Genomic DNA, 27,244 nt, shown 5'->3' on the forward strand with positions numbered 1-27,244 from the left:
CACTAGGCCACGCTGCCGGGCCCCTCACTATTTACTTTCAATGAGAACATATCCTTCCCGCCCCCATCTACTTACTTGGCTAAGTTATTCTGTCTAGGAACAGTTGTGATCTCTTTGTGCCTGCTTAAAATCCTCAAACTCTAGAATGCTTTTTTTTTTTCAGTTCCAAAGTCTGAGAAAACAAAAGATGTATTAGAACTTTGAACTCATACGAGTTAGAAAACAGAAAATCAATGAAGATTCCTTTACACAGAATTCCCTGTTGGGAGCAACAGATTTGGTACATTAATTCCCCATCTAGTGGTGTGTGGATGTGACTCTGCTACAGACCTGGCTAATGTTTGAGGGGAAAAATATGTCCCCAAGCTAATAAAACCACTGCAAAAGGTATACAAGGATGTTCAGAATATACTAGTAATATGAACAATGGATTTTGGAAAGGGCTGTATTCAGTGTTTCTGAGGAGGTTACAAATGGAAGAGTCTTCCCCTGAACTCTGGGATACGGTTTTAAGAAAGTTTTGTGAGGGAAGGGAGGTCAAGTTCCATGATTTCAAGTTCACAAAGTTTAAAACATACAAATGACAGGACAACCAGCTTTAGAAAATGTCCTTCAATGTGCATTTTATTTCATATCATTATACAATGTTTACATACAGTTACAGCTCTTAAGAAAATGCTTTTTCTTTACCCATTGTATGTAGTGCCTAAATCTTTCACGTTAACATGGAGAACGGCAGGGTGGGAATCCATGTGGAATGCTACCTACAGAGCAGTAGTGGGATCATGCAAGTGTGCCGATCAGAAGGGAATGAGGTGCTGAAGAGCAGTGAGGCTCACAGAACCTTGGCTTTGGTGAGTTGAGGCATACGGGTCCATATCTCACTTGGTAGTAAAACTCAAGGGAAAATAAATTAGTGTTGGACAGAATCATAAATTGTACAATAGTGAACAAAAGACGGCAGGGGTGTCTTTTGTCTCAAGTAGCACCGGTACACACCTAACTGTGATCTCCTGTGGATTCTGTCCTTGGCACTTGGAGCCGAACTGCTCTGCTTGGTGAGGAGTCCTATGCTGACTAGACCTACTGTGTCGCTAAACTCTACCGAGTGTGGCAACGTCAGCTGGGACATGGCACGTTTAAACACTTACTGCCCTGCCAGGGGCTTTGCCCGTCTGTGTGTGTTGTCCCCACCCCTGGACCTGGCTGGTAGTCTGCAGATGTCTTTGTGACAGTGGTGAAAGTAAATAAAAATGCATGTAAGGGGTTTTAGGGTAAAGCAGGTGTTTAAAAACAGAACAAAATGAAAACAAATGGAAAAGAATGTGGCCGCGGTAAGGGAGGTTTCACATGTTGTTTAACTCCAGTAAAGTCTGATCCAGCATCTGATGCATACTAAGGTTTTCTTCTTTGGCATGAGCCACTTTCTCTGTGGTGGGATTAGAAAATTCAGTCATGAATAGCTGCACTTTGGGCACCATGGTGCTTCGTACATTCAGGCAGGCAAACATCAATCACAAACACAGGCTGAGATGATTAGGACTAGGCATGCTTGGAAGACATCACTCATTTCCAGACAGGGACCTAGGAGGGGAGGGCGTCTCCAGCCCAAAGGCGCCTTGGGCACAGCAGAAGGTCTTAGAGGGGCAGGTGCACCTTTACCAGCGATCCACACCCAGCACAAAATGCAGGTGGGGTTTGGTGAAGGTTCACCAGCTAGGGGCTGTGGGAACAGGGAGAGGTTAAAAAAATCACGGTTACACAGACGGCAGAAATTAATGATAGCAGAGCTACAGGCAGTTAAAGGTCTGGAGTTGCGCTAGGGCACAAGCTCACAGAAACTGATGATGACATCCATAGGTTTTTTGATAACTTCTTAAGGAATGCATTTCTTGTAGGAAAACGACCAACATGTCTCATGCACACTTCATCAGGACAGTCTCGGGATTTTCTATGGTGTCCTATTTATTAGCAATGACATTCCCATCAGACTCCAACACCATTAGACTGGATATAGCATACCTTTCATGTAACCAGCTTCTGACATTGAGCTCCTGTTTTCAAAAGCGATTTTGCCCAAGCATAGGTATGTTTAATTGTATTTCAAATATGATACCAGACGGAGTTATGAATATGAATATGTAATGTCTATAATCACATATTTGTAATAGAAGCATATACTTTAAGCAGGACTCATACTTGTCTGTGGAAAACAATTTTTTTTTTCATCCTCATTATATATCAGTTCAGACAAAAGGACCTGCTATTGTATGGAGAGAGCTGTACTGTTAGACATGTTTACTCATAAACATCGTACATGTATTGTATCATAAAAGCTGCTTGGGGATTTAAGAGAACTTAATTATTCCAGACACATACAGGAAATTGCAGGCCAGGTTGGCCTTCAGCTGATTCTTTTCATTTGCATTTCTGCAGAAAGCAACTGTTTAAGCCAATTCGTGGAAAGCAGCACTTAAGAGTTCTGCACATGGGTTGCATTCCTAGAATTCAACCCATGTGTTTTCACCCTGAGGGTTCTAATCCTCATTCAGAGCCAGCTTTAGTTCGTTAGTTAGACGGCGGTTTTGTTCAAGTTGCTGGTAGAGTTGATCTGTACAGGTCAGCAAGCAGTTAGCAGGAAGAGAGGAGGCAGAAGAAGAGAGATTAGCCAGATGTGGGAGAGGTAGTTAACAGAGAACATAGAGATACTTCCGGCAGGCAGCCACTGGTTGTGTTCTGAGCCGCTGACCCTAACCCTGCGGTCCTCCGTCCAGGGCCTGGAAGGGGGTGGGGAGAAGCAAAGGCTTGGCCCACTTAAGAAAGCCAGATTTGCTTTCTGGAGGAGTGTGAATGTTCCTCTTGGATCTCATTGAACCCACCTGTGAGTGGAGCCACAGAGTGAGAACTGGGGCACAGCTAGAGGTGTCCCTGCACAGCATGCTCCCCTTGCAAGGAAATAGTGCAGACCCCAGTTGAAACCTCTCCTTGCCTCTTTCAGACCCGTTTCCTGCCTGCTCACAAGGTGAGCTTCCTCCTGGGCTCCTGCTTCGGTCCCATTCTGAAATACAGAACTGAGCTCCCTGTCATTCCCAGTCACCATGATCCTGGGCAGCTCCTCAACTTTCATCCAACACTGAGTGTGTGCCCTCCTCAAAGCGCAAGACGGTAGAGCCCTACTCAGAAAGTTTACTTCTTAAAGGGGGTGGCATTCATGCTAGGTGCCCACAGATGTGCACGGAAGGGAGCTCAGTTGTCCCCAGGTAGGCTGGCATGACAGCAGTGCTGCACACGGGTATGCAATCTGATTGCCAAGGGCGTGGTGCCCCCTGGGAAAAACTGGGGCATGCCTGACTGTTCTCAACCTCGGACCTAGGAATTCTACCACCTGATCTTAAAAAAGCTGCCAGTCTCACCCCTGCGGGAAGTGTGCCACCTACAGCCCCAGGTCTGTTGGGGGACAGACTTGGCAGTTCTCATGTTAAATTTCTGCCCTAAATAGCAGGCAATGGGGTCAGATACTAGTGCGGGATGCCCAGGGATTCCAAACACTGCTCCATGTCACTTCTTCCAGACAGTACCCCCACTTCTCCGTAATTTTCTCTTCCTTGTTTGCAGAATGAAGGAGTTTAGTTTCATTCATCTCCCTCTCTCCCTACAAGATGGCCAAGCCCCTCATGGTCAACATTTCTGGCTCACCTCTTCACCACACCCCTAGGACCTCCCAGGTGGTCCCAGATGCTTGCGGAAGTTGCAGAAAGTAAACCCCATAACCATATTCATCCTATGTCACAGGCAACTGCTGTCAGGAGCAGGCAGGATGCCTCAGCTGGCTGAATCCCAGGTAACAAGGGAAGAACTTTGAGGAAATGCTAGAGAATTGAGGGTGCCAATGTGGCTTCAGCTTAAATGACAGAGGTCTCTAAGCGTGACAGGTCCCTGAGCCTGCTTAGGTGGCCCAAGGGCAGGGACCTGATAGGTTCCTATGTTTGCATGTGTTCCTCCTCCTGCTCTACCTAGTTTCCTAGGTGACCAAGGTCTCTAGGCCCAGACTGAGGAATGCCGTGGTTTGGTTTAACTGAGGCTCTCGCAGGGGACTGGCACTCTGAGCCAGAGCCCCGTGCTCCAAGAGCTCCAACAGTCATTGTCAGCCCACTGTGCCATCTATCCTGTGCTGCACCCACCTTCTCCGGCTGTTCCAGGCCTGCCTCCCAGCAGAGTGTGAGAGTCTCTGGAAGGGCCTCCCCAAACCGCAAGTGCTTCCAGAATTAACTGAATATCCACTCAGACTTGTTTTTCACTGTCCAGATTCCACAGTTTAAATGATTTGTGACACTAAATTATTTTAATTCATAGCCCTCTTAAAGTTTTTTTTCCTGTGAAGTCTCTACAGTGGTGCACACTATTTTCAGGGTTTATCTCAAATTCTTTGAGTGCAGTGATATTATCAGCCCTCTTGGGCTAACATAAGCTGTACACAAATGAGGGTCACTCACACCCAAAACATGGGATAAACACAGTTGAAGAAGGGGAAATGTGGGGGGTGAAGAAACTGTGGGGGGTGAACAAACATTAAAATTCCACTATTTTAAAGTTATCATTGTTTGTAAAGTAAAATGCTGAAGTGCCAATACAGAACACAACAATATTCTAAGCAATTTCTACCAGCTTCTTTGGTGGTACAGGAAATCAATGTTTAATGGCTCTATTTTAAATATATTCACTAGGGAAAGCACAGCCATTAAACACAAGGATGATGTCTGCCCAACCCCTAAAGAATGCACGTCGTGCTGAAGAGTACATAAATCAATCACGACTTGAGTACCATTTGAGAAAGCTCAAGACGGTCATTTTCCCCATCAAGAGGAAGAGGGTCAAGTAAAAAACTTATTTTGAGAAAGTCTGAACTCTTGTGTTACAGAATGATGGGTAGCCGTGCTCATCCCTTAGCCTGTGTGTATCTGAGATCTTTCTGGCCTTTCCTAAGAGCAGTGTGTGGTATTCCTATCATTGCTTCGCCACTCTCTCTAATGCAGGCCTCATGAGTGGCAACCCAGCCAGGGTGTCACCGGCACTCCCAGGTGAAGGAAGCCCTGGCGGAACACGGCACTACTCAAGCCAGCTCTTCCGACTCACTAGTCACCACCCCCTTTCCAAACCATACTGTGTACCATAGCCACCACTGCGCCCAAGCAACCCACAGGTGTCCAGGCCCCACCCCTCATGTTTGCAATCCAAAACTCTGGAGAGTCAAGCATAGGTTGCTATTTTTTTTTTTAACTCCCACAAGAAACTATTGCTTTAGAAATTCCTGACATTAACATACAACGTCCAGAATGAAGAAGTAAAAAAAAAAAAAAAAAGGCAGGCAAAAATTAACCTTCATATGCGTGAAGCAGATTTGTGGTTTTATTCAGTGTTGAAATGAAAATGTCAATAAATAAGAAGTAAAAGGAAGAGCAAACAGGAACAGGTTCCACAGTGTTTATTTTACACTGAAATGAAGAGCTTCTGTACAATAGAGCGCACAGGGTGTGCCTGGGCCTAGGGCAGGTGCTAGAGAGAAAACCACAGAGGCAGCTGGAGGACAGACAAGCGCAGAGCTCAGAGAGGTGGGACACCCAGTTTGCCACACGAGTCTCGGGAGGAGTGAAGCTAAGAAACTTATCTGCATGAAGACAAAAGGTGGGAAAGAAAAAAAACAACAGTGGCACAATGGAAACATGGGAAATCAAACTGCCAGATGAGAGCAGCACTTGACATACAAGCAAGCAGCAGATATGCACACCCCACTGCCAGCTGCACCCTCGGGAGGATGGCCCACCCCTGTCTACTTACACCCAGACCTACCACAGACCCCCTTAAGGCAAGGGGCCTCATACGCAATTTTAAAGTAAGCTAAGTGCACTTCTGAGAATATTTAATTATATTTGCCATGAAGACTTTGCCCCACAGAATCACCCTGTGTTAGCACTGACATACACCTTAGAGACAGATGCTGGGAAGAGAGGATGGAGCATTCTCATTTCCATGATTATGGTCTCAGGGATTTATTTTTGGGGGAAGTTGGGATGGGGGTGCAGATTCTATAACCTCCAAGGTAGCAGGTACACATTACACTCTTCAAGCTACCCATTTTTGCAAGGGGAAAGGCAAACGGCATTTCTAGCTTCCATAGGGTTCTGTACGGTATTAGCGTGAGGAACCCTCTGTGACACAGGTTCTACTGGACGGCGTAAGAGCATGTTCACACCTGGTTAGTTAGAGTGGTCAGTCATACATGCACAAGGCACTGCTCCTGGGAACAAGACTACTCCAACTCTTGCTGCTGACAGAATGAAAACCTGAGCCAGACTCCCTCATGCAGACTTACCATCTGCTTTATGTACCCTCTGTGTTTTATGGTTCTAATTTAAAAGTTATGATAAATGTTTACGTGGGGGGGTTACATAGGGCAGCTTTAGAATAATGGGGGAAGGCTTTCTAATTTCTTGCAGTAAATATAGAGAAAGTTTCGGTTCCTTAGCAAAGAGTTCATTTTGCCCTAAAATTCGTCAAAGTGAGGAAGAGATGCCCTTTTCCGGCGCCATTCTTTAGGTGGCCTGGATCATGCTAGCATCCCTTTCCTGGCATCATCAGTGTGTGATATTGTAGGCTTTCTCTGTATTAACATTTTTTAAAAAAACAGTCAAATCCTGTTACAACTTAAAAAGGACTTTCCAAAGTCTTTAGTGGCAGTGGGAATCTATACTGAGCATCACTGAAGTAAATGGCCCACTGGGCTGGGCCTTTAGTTATATGGCCTCTGCTATAAGGTGTTTTGCTATAACTGGATTTGATGAAGATCTAAATTTTAAATGTAAAGTGTTTTTTTTGCTACGTTCTTCATGGCCGTTTGCACTGCTCAACTTATTCTCATCCTTCTTGTAGGGAGCCTCAAGCATGGCTTCAATATCAATATCATCTGCCATTTTCTCTAAACAGCTGTGCGGGTTTTCGGGCACCTGTGCTGCTTGTATGCGAGAAGGGGTTATGGATGCTAATGTTGCTTGTGATGCTGCCGCTGCCGCTACAGTTAAGCTCCCAGGCCCAGGCTGAATATCTGGCTCCTGAGGGCGGCTAGGACTGAGCGAATCTAGAAGAAACAATGGGATTAGAGGAGCCAGTGTGGGAGAGCAGGACAGCAGCCTACGCAGCTCAGGATCCACCCCTGTGGCAGTGTCAACAAGCTCTCTGAAATGGCCAGCTGCTACTTATTTCTTTTAAGAAAGAAAATACGGTACTTCACTGAATCTCAGGAGACCAACTTTTGAGATTTCAAGAACTTCCTGCACAACTACATAGCCTTCCGGTTGAGCTGGAGTCGTGTTTCTAGTCTGATTTCCTAAAAGGATAGTATTCAAGGTCATTCACTCCTGGGGGTGGGTGACAGCCTACTTCAGTGTTTACAAAATAAAGGGGTTCTGAACGAAGGGTCTGCATAGATGGATTTGGCGTATTTGGCCTTTGCATTAGAACATGAAAGTCAAACAAGGATTGTCCTAGGTTATGCAAGAGCAAACGGAAGGGTGCAGAGACAGAGGTCACGGGTGAGGAAGCGGCAGCTGTGAGTTGATCACTTAAGCATGAGGGCTTGGGGTGAGCAGGCAGGGTGCATGAACATTTACATGGAAGTCATATCGTTGAGGGCGTGGTCCAGCTCCTCGCTGATGGCTTTGTACTTCAGTTTCTGAGCGTACAGCTCGTCTATGACCAGGAAGTGGAAGGCAGAGGTGCAAGGACATGGAGAGTGACCAAGAGATGGAGGGTGAGCGAGGGTGGCGCAGGAGCCATCCCCACACAGCAGCAAGAAAAGGGCAATGCATGGAGGGGTTGGTGCCGCGGCAGGTGGCCAATGCAGGAGGCGTGCGTTTGATTTTTAAATGAATTGGAACAAAAACAAAGAGAACAAAACCCATTAGAAAATAAAAATGAGAAAGACTACAAATGAAAATCATAACAAATATTGCGGGCACATCAGCAAATTATACTCAATCCTGAACAAAACCACAGAAGAACGGAGCATCTCTGTTTCAGAGTTCTATTTTAATCACATCAGAGTAGTTAGCCACCTGCAGCTATAAACAATGGAAAAAAAAATACCTACAGCAGCGTTTTGGAAGGAGGATTTGTGATCACAGTCTATAACCCTTATCTGGCATCAATGCCAACCTTGAGGCACTGACTTTCTGGTTGAGCTAGACCATGTGGACATTAATTTCTTAGTGGCATTTCTGTGCATCCTGTGCCCTCCTAGCATGAGCTGCCTGACAGAGAAGAGTCTGTAACTGAGGCCGACGGACTGTTGAGCACCTCTCGTCCCCTCTTACCTACTACCTGTTGCTTTTTATCTGTACTAACCCCCAGGTTCTTCCCCAACTCCTTTTGCCAGCAATGTAGGCACATTTTTTCTTTCTCGTGCTTTCTAGCTAATCCTGTACAAACCTCAGAATTCAAAATTCAGGGTTTCTGTAAGCTACAGCGGGCCTTATCAAAATAAAACTTAAGGGTGAGGGGGAACGACCTTGGGGAAGGGTATGGGCAACCCCAGAACCTAAGAAACTACAATAAAACAAAATATGTCAAAAAAAGTTTACATTATCACTTAAATAAAATAGGCTGCAGTCTGAAAAAACTACAAACAAATTCTTAAGTATAACCTTAAAATACAAAGTCCTATTGATTTTCTCAAGATACAAATGATTTTAAGAAAATGAGTAATTAAAAAAAAAAGCTCAATTCTTTACATTGAATTCATACTTGAAAAAATGACGGGCTGTAATAAAAACCAATCAAATCCCGTTATTCTATAATGAGGAGCTATCACTAAAGATACAAAATATACTGCAGTCACTTTCACATGTTCCTCATAGTGAAAAAGAAACCTGTTTCACATCTGATGAGCATGAGGGGAAGCTGGTGGCGGCTGCCATCATAGAAGGGGACGTGCCCTGTCTGGTGGCTGAACAGTCACCTCATGAGCAGCGCACGCAGGTCTGAGAGTGTAAGAACCATAGGTGAAAACCCAGAGGACAGACAGGGAGAATGTGCAAGAGCAAGGAAGTATACCAAGGGGGGCACAATTGGACTGCAAAACCGTTCTGTCGGGTCAGTATTCAACTCTAAGGATCAAGGTAAAAGACACCGCTGCACATCTTACCTTCTAAGTCGTCAATGCTCTTCTCCAACTTGGTTACTGACCTCTCTGCAAATTCAGCCCGAGTCTCAGCCTGCAATGATTTAATGTACTGTGGTCAACGCAGGGACATTTTACATCACCTGTAGCTACAGATATGGGCACGAGGGGATGGTCTTCAGGCATCCTCTGCCATACAAGGGGTCTGAAGGTACTCGTCACTGTGAGACACAGGGGTCAGCACGGCACAGGAACTCCAAGACAGCCTTGGGTCACTAACTTCAGTCCCAACCCTCCCTCTCCTAGCTCCAGGAAAACAAACTCATGGAAATCCCAAACTCTAGAATATTACCTCCTTCAGCTTGTCAGAAAGCACCTTGATCTCTTCTTCATACTTGTCTTCCTTTTGTGAGTACTGTAATTAGAAAGAGCATTCCAGATGTCAAGCTCTGGATCACTACCTGATCCCTTCATGTACAGAGGATGTGCCAGCCCCAGCCAACAGATGTTACAGATCTCTTGGGAGGTAACGGAACCTCCGGAATCAAATGGCACGCGACAATACATCCTCTGCCTTCCTGCCTATTGCTTTACATGGGATAAGACCATGATAACTTATCTGTTTGGCACTTGGTTTAAATTAAATGGAGAGGGGCCAGGATTTTAGCATAGCAGATTATGCTACTGCCTGTTATGGGCATGCTAGTTTGAGACTTGGCTACTCCACTCTCAATCCAGCTCTCTGGGATAGCAATGGAAGACAGATAAATGCTTGGGCCCCTGCACCCACGTGGGAGACCTGGAAGAAGCCTCAGGCTCCTGTCTTTGCCCTTGCCCAGCCTTTGCTATTGTGGCCATTTGGGTAGTAAACCAGCAAATTGAAGATCTAACTCTCTCCCTCCCTCTGTAACTCTGCTTTTCAAATAAATAAGAAAATAAATCTTACGAAAAATTAACCGGATGATTCACATTCCCCCATGAAACATACTCTTAAAAACCAAAAGGACTCTTAGCCAGTAAGCATCAGGGGATCACAAAACACTGCCATTGATAACATGTCCACTTTGCTGTGACGTCCGCCAGCAGGGCCTCAGGGAGGACAACGACAGAGGCCCAGGCCCCACGGCGTGCTCCTGGCCTACCTTCTCAGCCTGAGCCTCCAGTGACTTCAAGTTGTTGGTCACGGTTTTCAATTCTTCTTCAAGCTCGGCACATTTGCTAACGTTTTCGTTCAGAGGCAGAAAAGGTGGGAGCCAAGCCCAAGGGAGAAGGAGAGAAAAAGGAGAGGGATGGGAAAACATGAAAATGGAGTCCCAGAGATGAAGGGCTGCCTTCAAGTAGCCAAACCATCTGGTACCAAAGCGCTTGGTGCGGCCGTGGACACTGCCCTTTGATCTCACAACAGAGTGCTGAGGCAGGGTGACAAAATCCGAGCGGTAAGTGTGATCATTTGGCTGCCCTGTTTTTTTGGCTGCCCCAAGGAGCATTTATGAAGGGAAAAACAAAGGAGCATAAAGGACCAAGAGAAAGCACTTAAAGCAAGATATAAACAGCAGAGGGCTAGGTGGAGGCACAGTCGTTACACCCAACAAACCAGTAGGCATGGGAAGCTGAAAGATGCCTGGGTTGCGGTTAAACCTAAAAACCATACATGAGCCATCAGTACCTTATCCTCTGCAGCCATTAATGCTTTCAAGGTCTGATCCATTATTCTTAATTGTTCTTCCAGCTGTCGAACTTGGCTGTTAGTGGACACAGGAAATGCACAAGGCCATTCACAAAATCAGTGTGCAGGTAAGGCATGCAGTGCCACACGCATTCACACACAGACACCCCACGAGAGTCCTCTGTGTTCCTTTATCATGGCTCATCCCCATCCGGTGAGCACAGGAGGAGCCCGGAGCCGAAACAGGTCAATGTGCAGCTGCCAGACGGTCATGCTGTTTAGTCACTGCTCTGCAGCACCCCACACACGGCCTCCTGGTGCTGGTCCTGCTTACCCTTCGGAGAGCTCGGCCCGCTCCTCTGCACGTTCCAGGTCACTCTCAATGATGACCAGCTTGCGGGCTACCTGCAGCGGGACAAACACAGCGTACATATATACCATGGGGCTGGCACGCTTTGTGGGGCTGGGGATCAGATTGCAGTGGGCTACTTCTCCATCAGGAATGCCGCAGAGGGGCAGCAGAGGTCCCAGAGGGTCAGTTCTCACTGGGTGGTTGTGATGGGATGCCTGACTCAGGTGGAGTCTGAGTAATTATATAGCAGTCAGTGCTGAGCACGGAAGAGGGAGAAATATGAAATTCACCATCTCAAAAACAGCAGTAAGAGGAGATGTGATGCATTTTATACTGGAGGCTGCCAAGAAAGCACTGAAAATAACCCCAAGAGCTCCATCAATTTAGCGCTCTGTGCATCAGCTTTATTTTCTGTGGGAGTGAAGAAGGCGGGAGAAGAGATGAGGTGGTGAGACAACCCACAAAGCCTTATCTTGCTGAGGGCAAGAGAGAAGGGAAGGGATCCTCTGAAGCAGTCCACAATCAACGGGCACAGTACAATCTGGAGATATTAATAGCACCCTGCTTCAGGACAGCTAAGCTGGGACACAGTAAGGAAAAATCAAAACCTTGGTGGGCAGGTTGCTCTGATCCCATGGGAACAGGACCAGGAGCAGGTTCACCAGTGTGGTTCTACTGTCTTAGAGGAACAGAGCCCCTGATCCCTAAGCTGTCTCAACCAAATGGCTTAGGTCAACCAGACCTTCCCTTCCTAACAGGCCCAACTCCTGCTTCTCCTTGCTGAAGATTTTTTGTCCTGCTCTCTGGGTGGGAAAGGTGAGGGGAGTTTTGATTCTTCCTAGTGTTCCTGGTTGGCTTCATGATTGAGCCCAGGATCCCCTAGCAGGATCAAAATAAGAACCATTTACTAGAGGTAACAGAATTTCACTCCTTAAAACTGCGTGATTTCGCCTAAGCTCGGGAGTCAGATCACACACTGGCCCCCTCAGGACATGCTGGGCCCCTGTGCGCCTCAGGACTCAGGATCTGACCTCCTCATACTTGCGATCCGCATCCTCAGCAATGTGCTTGGCTTCTTTCAGTTGGATCTCCTGGATTTCCATCTTCTCCTCATCCTTCTGGGCTCGGCTTTCAATGACTTTCATGCCTCTGAAGAGAAAGGCAAGTGAGAAAACCCAAGATTTGGAGCAGACTTCCCGGTTCACAGCTGTGGTCTGGGAGGCCTGGTACACATGGCAGTCCAAAACAAGAGCACAGATGCACTTTTATTTCCCAAACATGAAGTAAGACTTTCCAGAGCTAAAAGCAGAAAAAAGGACACATCTCTGTCCATTGTTAAGTGAAATGTCAGCATGATACTAATGAAATTGTCCAGGCATCATCTGATAGTACATGAAAGGTACCGTATAAGATCTTGTCCCCATCTGGGAGGCACAGAAACTCCTGAGCCAACATCTTACCTGCTTAAATGTGTAATGGGGTTTCAACCCCTTACTATGGGAAGCCTAGCCTGAAAGCAGACCAAAGCTAGAAGAAAAGTAAATTTAGGCACTTCTCACTATAAGGCAAATTCTGACCCCAGCTACCACAGTTGAAAATATTAGACTAGTACAGGTCTGAGAACACCTCAGACAAAGTTTCTTTGGGGATCTCCCCAATCAAAATGCTGGACACAGAAGCCTAACCAAGAAGAGACAGAAGACAGAACAGGTCAATCAACCATCTCAACCATCTCAGCTATATGTTGGCAGCGAGATACAGGGCAAACAGAGACTCTATGATGGACTATGTTAATCAGTGGATTCTTCAAAGACCTCATCGTGCTTGGAGTGGCAAGATTGCCAGCGATTCATAACTGGTGAACTATCAAAACCACTTATGCAAGAACCTCACAGCATGCCCTACATCCAGGACCTGGGGAGGGTGGGAAATTGGGTGGGTCTTCTCCCTTAAAACCCCCCTTTAAACATGAAGGAAACAATATGGAAATAGTCTTACACACCTTCCTATAGCTCTTGAACCTTTTTACCCTAATTAACTATCTAAAGATTGTAAAAAATATAATAAAAAAATAAATATTAGACTAGTACAATTAAACTACTGCTATTTGAATATCTCATATCTATAAAAGTGGCAATTCACATGGTTTTAATGACAAGACGAAGTCAGCCCTTGTGTTCTCAGGTGTAAAGTCGGCGGGCTGCAGTCCAAGTTCCTTTCACTCTGAAATCTAACATTACCAGACTGCATGTGGGGCTATGGACTTGTCTATTTCAAAATGTTGGAGCTGTGAATGGTGTATCACACTAATCCTCTGCCTGCAGCACCCTCATCCCATATGGGTACCAGTTCATGTCTGAGCTGCTCCATTTTTGATCCAGCTCCTTGTTTATGGCCTGGGAAAGAAGTAGAGGATGCCTCAAGTCCTGGGGCCCCTGCATTCATGTAGCAGACCTAGAAGAAGTTTCTGGTTCTGGTTTGGGTCAGCCCTGATTGTCTGTGGCTATTTGGGGAATGAATCAGTGGACGAAAGATTCCCCTTTTTGCTTGTCCTTTTCTCTATAAATCTGCCTTTCAAGTAAGGCAGACATTAAAAGAGATCATGAAGCAACCTAAAGAACTTTCTTAGTTAGCAAAGAAATATTAAACAATGGTGAGTAAAGAGTTGGAAACCAGGACAAAATTTCTTAGCCCAAGTCTCAATATGCTGTGTTATTCACAGTGGCAGGGAGCACAGGCCCACCTTAAAGATGGAGAAATGAGCAAGATGACCAAGAATGCTGAGCTGCCCAGGTCACAACAGAGATGCACCCGCAGCCTTCTGATCCCCACTCCCACGCTAGCTCCTCAGACAGCAGCATGCAGTCTCACAGGGTCTCTCTGCAACGTGACAGACACATTAATTGGAACTGCAGAATAGATGAGAACCTGCCTTCCAGAAGGCACCAGATGTGCTGATGCACGTGAACCGTGGCTTTCCCTTACTACAAGGCTGAAATCTCAGAGAGATAAGTCAGGGGGAGGAGGCAGGCTCACAAATGGCGAGTTTGGGTGTGTGTATGTGTATGGGTCTTACATGTTTTGAGTCCATGCCCAAAATAACTAGCTTCTGTAGATATTTGTTTTAGCTGTGTTTTCTCTTTGACCTATTTTGCACTGAAAGTCCACAGTTCCTTTATCTAGGCCTCCTTGATGCATGTTAAAATACAGTTATACATACTTTAAAACCACATGGTGCTCGGAGGTTGCTACAAATTAAGAAACCAGCAGCTATCTGTTTTCCTGGATGGGTGGTGAGCTCTCTGAAGCGGCAAATATCTCCCCGTTCTTTGTGACCAGGGCACTGATAACAGCACCCTGTCCACAGTAGAGGTTCCACTAACGTCAAATGAACAAAAACAAAGTCAACCAAATTCATCTGGGCTCATCTGGGCACAGGACCTGCCAAGGGACTGTACCATCTATAAACCTCAGAAGTCAGAGAAGCCCCATGGCTCACTCCACCATGAGAAAGGCTGTGCCACAAGGCTGCCTGTGACGTCCTCACCTCTCACTCTCATCGGCCGCTTTCTCGGCCTCCTCCAGCTTCTGCAAAGCTGTGGCCAGACGCTCCTGGGCCCGATCCAGCTCCTCCTCAACCAGCTGGATGCGTCTGTTCAGAGATGCTACGTCGGCTTCAGCCTAGGCAGAGAAACAAAGGTGGGGAGAAAGTGAGGGCGGTGCCTGCAGGAAGTGGCTGGGACTGAAAAGCTGTTTCACTGTTTCAGACAGGAAGTCTGGCCTGTGGTGAGCTCGCTGCAAGTGCAAGACTGGCCCTGGCCAATGCTGGAATTCTCGGACACCTTCCTATCTTGCTGCTTGCAGTGAGCATTTATATGTATGCATACATAAACCCATCTGCATGGGTCTCTGCTAACCCAGATCTTAAGCAAGATTCCAATACCTTAGTTTTACTTGCCTGTTTATGGAGAGCTTGTTACTCCTACCTCATGCCCCAGATCCTGAACTGGGGCAGAGACAAGGAAATTCTTGGGTCTCAATCATTCAAAGGACGCCCACAGTACAATGGCTGTCACAGTCCGGAGTCCTATCTCCCAGCCACTTTCCTCAAAAGAGCCTTACATGGGGACTAAAAATTTTAAAATGCAGTGGCATACACTATCCAGAGACCTCATACAACCCATTAATTCCACCGCTCCCAGCACCCTTTTCAGTTAACCCTTTTAGAGTAACTGGTCACACTGAGAAACGACCAAGACATATTTTCCAACAGTTTCTGACCCAAGCCTTCTGAACTTTGTTACAAGTCAAGGCTGCTCTGAGAAAGTATCAGCTGCTTCAGAGACAAGCAGACACTAGTGTAACGTAATATTTATCTCTGAAATAAAATGTTTCCTTTTTGAGGATGCAATGGCTATCTGCTGTTCCACAAAACACTTCCGGGACTGACCATCCATTTTATCACTTGCCGGCTCCACATTGCCAAGGAAATCATGGTTCTCTGCATTGGATGGGCTCAATAAATATCTGATGAACGAGCGAAACCAACCTAATTTAAACAGAAGCAACGTTCCTTAGTCCATGGACTCCTGATACACAGAACTTGAAATGCACATGTGATTATGAGAGGCGACACACCCAGTTTTATCTGGTCAAGGGTGGTGAATAGGTCATTATCAGCCACGGTGAAAGGTTCTAAAGACATTTAAATATACTTTTACTGCAACAAAACAGAGCAAATGGCAGAAGAATCCAGGGAGGCGCAGTGACAACCTCACTGGCTTGCAAACTCAGTCATTACTAGCGTGCAACTAGGAACTGGCCCAGCGAGGGTGGACGGTAGCAACAACACATTTCTTAAGTACAGGAAATTGCTTTTTAAGAAACTTTTTTTTTAAAGTTTTTTTTTTTTTTTGAAGGATGGGAACACTTGGGAGCATACTTTTACATTTCCTTACTTTTTTGTAGTTTCAATTTCTAGTTAAAGTCTACACTTTTTTATGAACAGGGGAATAAACAAGCAACATAAAAATGAATAGCAAAAATACATAATAAGAAAAAACCCAACCAGCAAACCTCACAACAGTGACAAAACTTCTGAAGAGCATCTAGGCTGCACACTTCAAATTTGTCTCTTTTGTCCTTTCTTCCCTTGCTCTTTAATACCAAGATAAATACCCTTAGTACAGATCTTGCAGCCTATCAGGAAGGGCAAGAAGCCTTTGGACATGTTTTTGTAGCCAGTATGTTCTCAGTTCTCTGATCTGCCTTAGACCTGGCCCAAACCTTGAAGATTTTGTGCTTGTGACAAGAAAATGCTTATGTTCTGAGGCAAGAGCTGATCCTGCGTCCTCAGTGTCCTACTTAGCTGGGCACCAAAGAGGAGAGACAGCCCCCTGTGCTTATTCCTGCCTCTGAAGGGTCCCCTTATTCAATCTTGTCTCTTCCCTCTTACTGCTACCCTCTCTCTATTCTTTCCCATGCCTCTTGACACTGTGTTCAGCAGGATGCTGCTTTGAAAACATCACTCCTGCTCACCTCAAGAACAGGGGAATAAATTTTGTTTCTGTGACCTGGGGATGAGTCCCATAGGAACACCAGCCTCCAAGGGGCTCATAGAGTACCTGCTGATAGGGAATGGAGACCTGTCTGCAGGAAGCATATAGAAAGGAGCCCTACTGGCTGGCTGGCCCTTCCCTAGGAGCCCCTCTAAGTTAGTAAAATGGAGCCTATACTTCTCAGCCTAGCGGTTCCCTGAACATGGCCAAGGTCAGCAGTTCCCATAACCCATGGGGTGTCAGAATCAATTTAGGAGATGTGTATTAAAAACACAAACTTCCAGACCCTCTCCCTAGAGATCCTGGTTCAGAAGGTCATAGGGGAGGGGAGGGATCTGCACTGGAAATAAGCATTCCCTTCCTCCACCACCCAAAGCAGCTGGCAAGCCCCATGGGAACTGCTCATCTAGTGCTGTACTAACGTGGAGGAGGACGCAGGCATCCTGGACCCCGGATGTTTTGGTATGCTGGGCAGACACAGCATTAGTGTTGTCCAGATCATCAGGTGAGCCTTGGAATCAGCAATTCTCCCCTGGATTCTCTTCAGGCACCTTACTGCTGCTCTCAACAGTGCATACAGAGTCCAGTCAGGATTAGATCAGCTACTGCCACGGGCAGCATCCACTGCATGAAGCATTTCAATTTGCTTTGAAAAATGGCTGGACACAGAATGGAAAACGCCATCCAACACCAAGAATGGGTAACATGTAGCTCTTGCAAATGCCGACAAGCCCACTGCTGCAAGGTGCTGGAGCAGGAGGACAGAGGCACTTGCTGAGGGGAGCAGCTGAGGTGCATCTGTCCTTACACAGCTTACCCTGAGAAAATCTCAACTCCAACCGGCCCCTCAGGATCTGTTGTACTGGTTCAGCTAAAATTCTGTTTGGGTGCTTAGAATTCTAGATACGGCTCACTCTGTAATTTCTTCCCAGCCATTTCCTTCTTTTACATCTTGTCCTCCCATGATGTTCTATTTTTAAAAAGCCCACACCTCTCACTAGCTTTTACTTCTTTGTGGTATGTTTTTCATTTCCTAAGGTTCTTTGCATCACAGCACCTGGGCAGTGTCTGGGACCTGTTACTGCCTTGGTCAAGGCAAGCCCACAAACACATGACCGGCTGCTATTTAAAAGCAGAGAGGAATAACAAGGAGTTTGGGGAGGGTCAAGAGCTCAGATGCAAATAGTCTGTCAGCATGTAAATCACTCTTAGCAAAATGCCTTAGTTTTCTCCCAACAAGGCAGTCAAAAAGTGGTACTTAGAAGTGACACTGTTGTATTATTGCTAAGAACTACCTGCGGGCTGGCATCAGACCACTGTCAGCATTCCACACTGGTGAGGCAACTTAGAGCTCCTTAATTCCAACAGGTGGGGGTTACCTACACAGAAATCCAGGGCATGCCCACCTCAACTTGGCAGATATTACTATAAACCAGATTTTTGGAGGGGAAAAAACCCTTCGTAAGGTCTAGATTCTCATGAATTCCAGATGTTTTTGCTAATATAAGAACTAAAAAGAAAACATTACCTTAAAAAAGTATTTCAGTGAAGGCTAATAAGAAGAGATGATGGCACATGAATAGTATTATGGCCTAAAAATTAATCCTTTGCAATATACTTCCAAAGTTCTAACCTGAACCAGAGGGAAACATCAGATGGTCAAAGGTCAGATTTCTTTAGTTCACACAAACCGTAGTTATACAGAGAAAAAGGTTCACTCAATTTGCTGTGTAAGACCAAGTGGCCACAGCCCAAGCTAAACTTCTGACCTTATATGGCAAGGAGAGGGGGAAAAAAATACTGATGACATTAAGGGGCACTCCCATGCATAACAGATAAACACAACCTCCTCTATCTGGCCAAAGCCTGTAATTTACAGGGCATGCTTATATAACGAGGGAGACCAGACACGAACGAGGCACTTGTCTTGCCTCGGTAACCAAGCGGAAATGGAGAGCACAGCACGCAGTGCAAGCACAGCACGCAGTGCACCCACAGCCACCCTGGGAGTGCCAATGTCAGTGCCAGCCTGTTTCCTGCTCCCAGAAAGACCAGTTCTAAGAGGGAAAAGGGCCGGCAGTCTTTGAAAACTCGTTCTTTCCCATGGTTTATGAAAGCTGCCAATGACAAACCTGCCAACTGCAAAGGAAGGTTCTTGTTTGCTGGGCACTACCAGAACGAAGGAAAAGAAAAAATGACGAAAACCAAACAGAACCCTAGGGGATTGTAAGACCTGGAGTCAACCAGCACACCAGGAAAGTAGCCTCACTGCAGCATTGTAATGGGCCCACACACCCTGAAAACACGGAGGAGGAAGAAATAAGTGAAGGCTACTTTTCCCAAGGTGAGTGCTGGTTTAACAGGGCCAAAGAATAATGCCAGTCTGTCTGAACCTTAGAGTATCTGAATTTAGGCCTTTAGGCCAACACTCCAAATCTTACATGTATGTGTGTTTAACCGCGGCTTTTCACTAAACCTTTATCTTTGTTGCCAAGAGGAACTGTTACTGCTAGTTCAACTCAAACTCAAGCTATGTCTAACAACTACCTAAAGCAGCTATGTTTAAAATGCCAGTTGCAGAACTCAGCAAGGACTCTGAGGCACACTCTTCAGTAGTCTGACCCAGCCTTCAAGTTCTGGTTCTGATCACGGAGATAATTCGTTTTCCAAAAATTACTTTGAAAATACTTGGAACTATGACATAAAGGCTTGAAAAAGAACAAAAGCATTGTGTCTTCAGCAAACTGGCACCTACACAGTCCTGCAATAAACACGATGGACCAGCTGGGCAGTGTAAAAGCAACGTGTTCCCTCTATAAAGTGCTCCTTCCGGGTGCAGCAGCCACAGTGCCAGGGGTCAAGGCAAGGCTGGCCTGGGGGGAGGTCACACTCGCCCTTTCCTTATAGGGTGGGGTGGGAATACCACTCCAACCCACTAAACATTCCTTCCACTCTGCCCACTTCCTCTCCCCACGTTCCACAGAGAAAAACGCCCCAACTGCTGGGGAGAAGCATAAACGCAGTGCTTGACCCTGCAGGGAAGCCAGCTTGCTAGGCTGTGAGCTGAAGGCACTTCCAGCACCAGCCCTGTCACACCAAGCACCACCATTTCTTCACATACCTAATTCCTGGAGTATCCAGAGATGTGCTGTTACTACCCTTATCTTACACTCGGGGAACCCAGGCTCTGAGAAGGTAAGTAGCGGCTGTGGTGGGACCGGGACTCTAATCCTGCCGCCCTGGGTCCAGAGTTCTTCTTCCATTTAGTTCTCACCCTCCATGAGTTCAAGGCCAGCAGCCGGCCAGTCAGAGCCAGAGCTGCAATGAATCAATCATCCAGTGACTTGCCCTCCAGAGCGAATGTGGATGATTATCTTTTGCCTATTGATTTTTCCAGCCCCTGGCTTTGTATTTTCACCTGCAACGTCCCCTGAGCAAGTGCACATCTCTGCTTCTCTGTACTTTGTGTGAAAAGAGGTCTTGAAGTTTTCTGCTTCCAGTCATGAGAAACGGTTAACCAGTTGGGCTGACTCAACCCAAAAGAGCGCTGTGCTTTATTAAACCCAGCTGGACACCATAGCAGCGCTGGTCATAAAATGCCCAGGTGTTTGAGAAGCTTGAGTTAAAACACCTATCACCCTCCTCCTTCCCCAATCAACCAACAACCAACCACCTCCGAAAACCCATTTCTGTTTGTCGGTTCCATTCGCTTCGGGGTAAGAAATAAGTCAGGTACCCCACATCCCAGGCCCGCTGATGCCGGGCCCGCTGCTCCCACACCCCCAAGCCTCGGCAACAAGAGTATATATTTTGGGAGGAGGGGCGGCATCCCACACAAGTCTGCTCCTCCTTCGGAATGAACGAACGGGGCGCGCTGGCAGCGCCCCAGCCACCCCCAACAAAGACGCCTGCAGGCGGGGGACCTCCGACCCGGCCTCGCCCCTTCCCCGCATTCCCAAGGTTCCAGAATGCCAAAGACGCGCTGAGCACATCCCCGGGACCCGGCTGGCTGCCACCGAACGCCATCACCCTAGAAACGGGCCCCTTCCTGAGCTACTAGCGCTGCTTCCAGAACCTTCTCCACACCGCTCCTGCGTCCCGCTCCGCCCGCCAACCCTCGCTCCGGCAGCTTTTCCTTCAGCCCTGGGCCGCACGCCAGCTGGCCCAGGTGCGCCAGGTGCGCCCCGGGGATGGGGAGGATGGACGAGGTGGGTTCCTTACGGTCTCCCTCAGCTTCCTCTCGTAGTCCAGCTCGCGCTGCAGGCTGCCCGCGCGCTCCTCCGCGGCGTCCGCCTGCTCCTGCAGGCTCCGGATCTTCCTCCGCACCGCCTCCAGCGAGCTGCTCCCCGCCATCGCGCGGGGCGGTTGGGGATGGGGTGGGGGGAAGAAGCCGGCTTGCGGTGCACTGGCCGCCGCTGCCGCCGCAAGCCGCTGTGCGCGCCCCGCCCAGGCCGCGGTGTGCGACGCCGGCGCCTCCCTGCGGCCCCAGCGGCAGCCCGGAAGTCTCGGTTCGGCCGGCCGCGGGGCTGAGGAGAACCGCGGGGCGGAGCGCTCGCCGCCGACCCCGGGAAAATATGCAGCCCGCCCGAGGCAGTGCGCATGCTCGGCGCGAGCCGCGGCGGGGGCCACCTGGCGGACTGCGGAGGCGTCGGGCCCCCACGGCCCTGCGCCCCTGCCCGGCGCCGCGGACGCGACCCCTGCCGGCCGCCCGAGGCTGCCGCACCCACCGCTCCGTGTTGGGACACCCGCCTGCAAGAATGCCAAGTCCCGACCAAAACCCCCAAACTTCCTCGCTCACATACGGAGCACAGCGGCTACACCTGTTGGAAGCACAGTCCCTTCTTGGGTTGGCACCTAATTCGTTCCCTAGTTGGCTGTGTGATTTAAGGCAAATAAATGGATAGCTATGGGCTTCAGCTGCAAAACAAACAAACAAACAGAGGGGCCTCGTCTGGTACGTTCCCTATAGGGTTGGCTGTTGTATTATAAATGCGTATCTAGCGCTCAGCACAATACCTCGCAAACCCTTAGGAGACAATCGCTAATGAGTCAAAACGCAGGCACTGTCCTGATGAGCAAGCTGGGGGACCTCCCCTTGCTTTTTCACAAAAACTATCATCTCAAGGGTCCTTGTCTAGGTACAGCATTCTGTGGTTACAGCTTTTGCAATCCCTTGGAATCTGACCAATTCTGAGCAGGGTTGGGGTGAATATTTGGTAGCTAGGACACCTCAAGTCCCACAGGAAAAGGCCTGGATTCCACCCCTGGCTCTCCATTCCGGCATCCGGCTAGGATGGACCCTTGGGGTTGGTTGAAGTAACCGGGTCCCTGCCAACCCCGTGAGAGACTGGACAGAAGACTGGCCGCGGGGCATCTGAGGGGTGAGGGCTCTGTGTGTCTTCTTAAAATCGAATGGGGGGGAGGAGACAATAAAGGGGCTTCCCTTAAAAGGTGCCCCAAGTCACGCACCAGAATCCCTTGAGTTTCCGGCCACAGCTGTGTCACCTTGGTCAGTCAAGTTCCTTCAAGGTGATGTGCTGAAATGTGGGATAACCTCCAAAAACAAATAAAACGGCTATATGCTAGAGTGCGGCCCCAAAGCCTGGGGGGGTGAACCTGCTTGCCTTGCTGTCCTGTCTCATTCTCTCAGACACGTCAGCCACCAGCTGTAGGTGGAGCCACCGGCCTGTAGGTGGAGCCACCGGCCTGTAGGTGGAACCGCACTCCCCTTGGTCCGGACCAGGCAGACAGGTGACACAGCCCTTGTGGAAAGGGAGCATCTGGGAACCTTCAGGAGCCAACACGGAAACTTCTGGACACTGGCAAACGTCCCAGGCAGCCAACTAGTGACTTAATGTCCAGCTTCTCAAACACCTGGAGGGTGCTGGGGTTGGGGTGGGGGGTGAGTTTCAGGTGACTTCATTTTCAAGCTGATGTCATTCTTCAAGAGTCTAGGATAAAGGTTGTTCTCAGCCTGGGCTTACAGGTTGGAATGGCTTTGGGTAGATATGGATGCCGTGGGAATTAAGACCCTAGGCAAAAATACGGTATGGGCTAGGACCAGAGAAAATGGGTCCCTCCCTCTCCCCCAGCCCCTCTCAGGTGGTAAAACTGTAAAACATCCACAAGGGCACTTCCCAGGGATGATCGTTTTTTTTCCCCCTTGGGAAGAACCCACTTCTGAAAAAAATCTTAAGCGTTACTCATAGAACATTGTAGAAATGGCTTATACTGACGAATAATGACCCTCAGTGAACAGAACTTCTCTTCCACCTTCCTTCTCTAATGATATCTGTCTTTCCCTCCTAAAGCCTGGATTTTTTTATGGGGGGGGCTAGTTCAGCCATCGCTCTAAATAGAGACCTCTTCAATATCTCTCTAAGACTCCCCATAACCTAAAGGGTCTTATAGGGGAGAGTGCTTCATACCGTCTCCAAAACCAGAAGAGCATATTTACAGACTGTTTTTTTTTTTTTCCAGTAGCAAAAAGGGGAAAACAGGTCCTCGGCCTCCCAGGCACCCCGCTGCCCCGCCCCCACAGCCGACTTTAAATAGCCTCTTTTCCATGTTGTCCCACCCCATTCCAAGGCTCCTTTAAACCAGACTTTTCAATAAAGACATGATAGCACTAGATAGTTAGACTAATTATGATCTTCCCCCCTTAAGAATTGCAGTAGTATTTTTTTTCCCTCCTTCTCTTCAGCCTTAGTGGGCTATTTTCAAATTCTTTGCATTCTTTTCCTTATAAGGAATATCTCCCCTGGATCTATCAGAGGCTCTTTTGGGAAAAAAAAAAAAAAAAAAAAAAGAAAGAAAGAAAGAAAGAAAGAAATACCCTCCTGGAAAATTTGGGGGAGACAGGCCTTTTTCATGAAACCATACATGGAGCAGACATCTGATGTGCATTAAGCAAAGCAGGCTCAGTTATTTGTGTTTTTTGGCTCTTTTTCTAAAGCCAGGTAGTCTGAAACTGAAACATTTGAGCTCAATCAATGCTTCCCCAAACACCCTTTCCGTTAGCCTTGATTTTCACTGAAAACATCTGTCAGATTCTAACTGTCCTGTGTCTAGATTTCTTACATATAACCACAACTGGGAGATACAGGTCAAACTCTTTTTTGCTACAAAACAACAACAACAACAACAAAAACAACAAAATACCTTGACTTACTTCAGAACTGACACTCTCCAATAATTTGCATTCTAATTTTCTAAATTAAAAAAAAAAATCTGCTGTGGCCTTTGGTGTTTCCACTTCTGGGTATGGCTTTCCCTGATGTTCTTACATTCTCGGAATTGTTACCAACTTCCCAAGGAATTTTTCTCTAATTGGGTCCCTGGGCTTAATTAGCTGCTAGAAGGGAATCCAATGGGTGTGAAAAACAAGTTGCTCTGCTAGCAGTCTAATGCTCTGCTTGACTTTGCTGAGGCCGGAAGAGGCATGCTCTTCAGATCCAAAGATTTCCAAGGGCAGTGGACAAAATCTAGCAGAGCTATGAGCCCTGGGTGCTGTTGTCCCTGAAACTATGCAGTGCCTGTCATCCCTCTGACAGGTGGGGGTAGGGCGGGGGGCAGTTAACTCACTATACCATATAAAGCACTGAGCTATATATAACTCCTGGGTCTGGTGCCCTGGGACTGCAGTATCACCTTCCCAGGCAGATCTTCAGGGCTGGATTACGATTTTCTTGGTAGCACGGAGGGCTCGTAGTACCTCTGTGCCCACGGGAACCTCGCTATCCCTGTGGCCAGGTGCTTTGTACCTTAGCTATGCTCACCACCATGACCCCAACGATGGCAAAAGAAAGACAATGCAGGGAACTGGGCGTTCTCTGCTTGCACAGACCTTGTTGGTGATACCTCAGAGATTTTTCTGCCACAGCAGATGCCAAGTTCACCTCCAGACTCAATAGTTCAGGAGTTCCATTCTCCCAGTTTCTCATCCCACCCACCTCCACTTGCAGGAGGAAAAAGGAGAGGAGAAACAGAAAGAGAGCAGTAGGTGAAATATGTTGCGTGTGCAGCAACAGCCGAAAGGCATCCAGTGCTCTGGGCCATGGCAGGAGCCGAGTGCAGGTGTCTGGCACCAGCAGGTACCCCTCCTCCACTGGCTCTCAGGCCTCTGTGGGGTCTTTCCTCTCCACCCCCTTCCCCTGACCAGAGTGGCCGCTGCGGGCAAGAGGTGAGAGCGCAGTCAGTGTGAGCGTGCACTTACGTCGGTGGCCTTTTTCTCCGCCAGCTCCAGCTTCTCCTGGGCATCTTTGAGAGCCTCAGAGTATTTATCCAGTTCATCTTCGGTGCCCTTGAGTTTCTTTTGGAGCGACACCAGCTCATCCTCCAGCTGGGAGTTGGCCGTGGGGTATGGGGAGGCGTGGGGGGTGGTGCAGCAGGCAGCGTGATCCCGCAGGGGCGGGGTGTGGGTGCACAGAATCAGAAGGACAGGGACAGCGGGAGCGCGAGAGGGAAGGACAGGGAGGGAGAGAGAAAGAGACAGAGTTAGCCAGTGGTGCTCGGCGCCGCGCCGCCCGCCCGGGTACCTTGGCGGCGGCTTCGTCGGCGGCCAGGAGGCTGTCCTCCGCCTTGTGCAGCTCCTCCAGCACCCGGTCCCGCTCGTCCTCCGACGCCCGCAGCAGCTTCTCCTTGGCCGCGATGTCCTCCTCCAGCTGGGGCGGCGGCGGGCGTAAGCGGGCGGCCGGGACGGAGCGAGTGTTAGACACACACACACACACACACACACACGCATGCGTTGAAAGAGCACCCTTGGCTGGGGTGCCCCAGTTGAAAGTGCGCCCTCCGGCTAGAGGTGCCCCAGAGTTGGGGTTCCAGGGACCCAAGCTTCAGCCCACAACCCTCACCCCAACCCAACCTTCTCCGGGGACGAGGTTCGGGCCGGGGGCTAGCCTTGCCAAGTCTACAACCTTGGCGGCCAGGGGCGGGTGACACACCAGCTCCCCTTTGTGTGCCTGGCTTTCGGGCTCCGGGATTCCATTCTTCTGAAACTCCAGGACTCCCTTCTGTGGCCCCAGAGTCCCTTAACCTGGGATGGTTTTTCTCCGGTAATAAGTTTAAAGACCCCGACTCCCTCTCCTGTCCCGCACAGCCCTCCTTATACAGACCCCCCCACCACCACCTCCAAGTGACTCCCCGTCCTGAGAACCAAACGTCTCCAGGATCTCAACAATCTTCGCGGGCTGTGGGAACCCCAGCCGGGACATCAGTGTTACCAGACGGGATGGAAAAGTTAGAATGAGACCCAGGCTCGTGCGTCCCCTCTCACTTCCCCTCGCAGATACCCGCCCCGGCTGGGGTGGTCGGGGTGGGCGCCCCGTGGTCTCAGGCTAGGGGATCAGGACGGGAGCCCCAGCTCCCGGCGGCCCGGGGCTGAGGTCATGGGGGGAGGGGGCTGGCGGAGCGCGGTCGCCAGGGTCGGGGTGGCGCAGACCTGCTTGCTCCTGTCTTCGGCTGCCTTCTTATCGGCCTCCGCCTGCTCGGCTCGATCCAAGGCGTTCTCCTTGTCGAGCTTCAGCATTTGCATCTTCTTCTTGATGGCGTCCATGGTGGCGGCGGCGAGGGGCCCTGGGGCAGTGACTGGAGCGGCGGAGAGAGGCGAGCACGCTGGGGCTGCCGAGCGGGAGTGCGAGCGCCGAGCCGCCTGCTGCTCCCAGATATGTACTTTCCCAAGGGGGCGACCGCATTCCTCAAGACAGCCAATACTTTTTTGGAAAAGCTTTTTCCTCCTGCCCCCCTCCCCTCCTCCCTCCGCCCGGGTCCCCTCCTCGCTCCTCCCGCGGGGGCCGCTCGCCCATTCGCTGCCGCCCGTCGGCCTCCGGCTTGACGGTGGATATGACTATATATGGGGCCCCCGAGTCGGCGAGGCGGCGGCCGAGCGAGGCCGCCCAGTTTCCAAACCTGAGAGCCAGGGTGCGGGCGCCGGGGCCTCGTCCAGCCAGAAGCACTAATTGCTGCCCTCTGTGTCCCCTCCGCCCAGAGCTGGAGGAGGATTTAGGGTCCCCAAGCCCAGCGTACCCGGAACCGGGAGAGGTGGTAGATGTGCCCGCCGGACTCCAGCCCGCTCAGTCCCAGACTCGATGTGCGGGGTGGGGGTCCCCAATAGCCAGCGCCACCCCTCCTCCCAGCCTCGCGAATTTGGTGCTCTTGGAGGCTGCGCTGGGTCCGTCAGGTGTCATTCAGTGCGCCCTAGAGTTGAGATATCCCGCGGAGCAGATAATGGGAGGACTGAGTGTGGGGGGGGGGCCGAGGGGGGCTTCGCTGTCATGGATTGGAAAGGCAGGGTGCAGCGCAGGCCCTGTGCCTTGTGCGTGCCCTTCCACACCTCCCTCCCCCCAGTGACAATCAATCACTTAGGGAACACAGGAACTTGTTGATTTAGATCTGCGTGGGTGCGTATGTGTACACGCAGCAAGCATGTGTGTGTGCGCAGGGGTGCACGCTTGCCCACACAAGAACAGTGAATGTCTGGGGGCCTTATGGGGAGA

At 49.0% G+C, this 27,244-nt stretch overlaps 1 protein-coding gene and 1 long non-coding RNA gene across 21 annotated transcripts; one reads left to right on the plus strand and one right to left on the minus strand.

Annotated features, from left to right (window-relative positions):
• Positions 1-606: 606 nt before the first annotated feature.
• Positions 607-26,443, minus strand: TPM1 (tropomyosin 1). 20 transcript variants are annotated; one of them, XM_004578007.4, is made up of 10 exons: positions 26,191-26,414; positions 25,286-25,411; positions 24,964-25,089; positions 14,738-14,871; positions 12,222-12,339; positions 11,173-11,243; positions 10,315-10,390; positions 9,525-9,587; positions 9,197-9,266; positions 607-1,429 (listed from the first exon to the last, which is right to left on the minus strand). In XM_004578007.4, the coding sequence occupies exons 1-10, from the start codon at positions 26,302-26,304 to the stop codon at positions 1,347-1,349; spliced, it is 981 nt and encodes a 326-aa protein (XP_004578064.1). In that variant the 5' UTR covers positions 26,305-26,414; the 3' UTR covers positions 607-1,346. The 20 variants fall into 20 exon arrangements, with proteins under 20 accessions (XP_004578064.1, XP_004578073.1, XP_004578068.1 ...); XM_004578015.3 differs by lacking the exons at positions 607-1,429; positions 10,315-10,390; positions 25,286-25,411 and adding exons at positions 5,468-5,665; positions 7,665-7,743; positions 10,839-10,914 and having other exon boundaries at positions 26,191-26,443; XM_058665736.1 differs by lacking the exons at positions 607-1,429; positions 10,315-10,390; positions 24,964-25,089 and adding exons at positions 5,468-5,665; positions 7,665-7,743; positions 10,839-10,914 and having other exon boundaries at positions 26,191-26,417.
• Positions 18,739-19,604, plus strand: LOC131480528 (uncharacterized). Its single transcript, XR_009245591.1, has 2 exons — positions 18,739-19,092; positions 19,323-19,604. It is a non-coding gene; the product is annotated as an uncharacterized LOC131480528 (long non-coding RNA).
• Positions 26,444-27,244: the final 801 nt, after the last annotated feature.

The sequence above is a fragment of the Ochotona princeps genome, chromosome 6 (assembly GCF_030435755.1).
Source record: "Ochotona princeps isolate mOchPri1 chromosome 6, mOchPri1.hap1, whole genome shotgun sequence".
Lineage (NCBI taxonomy): Eukaryota > Metazoa > Chordata > Mammalia > Lagomorpha > Ochotonidae > Ochotona > Ochotona princeps.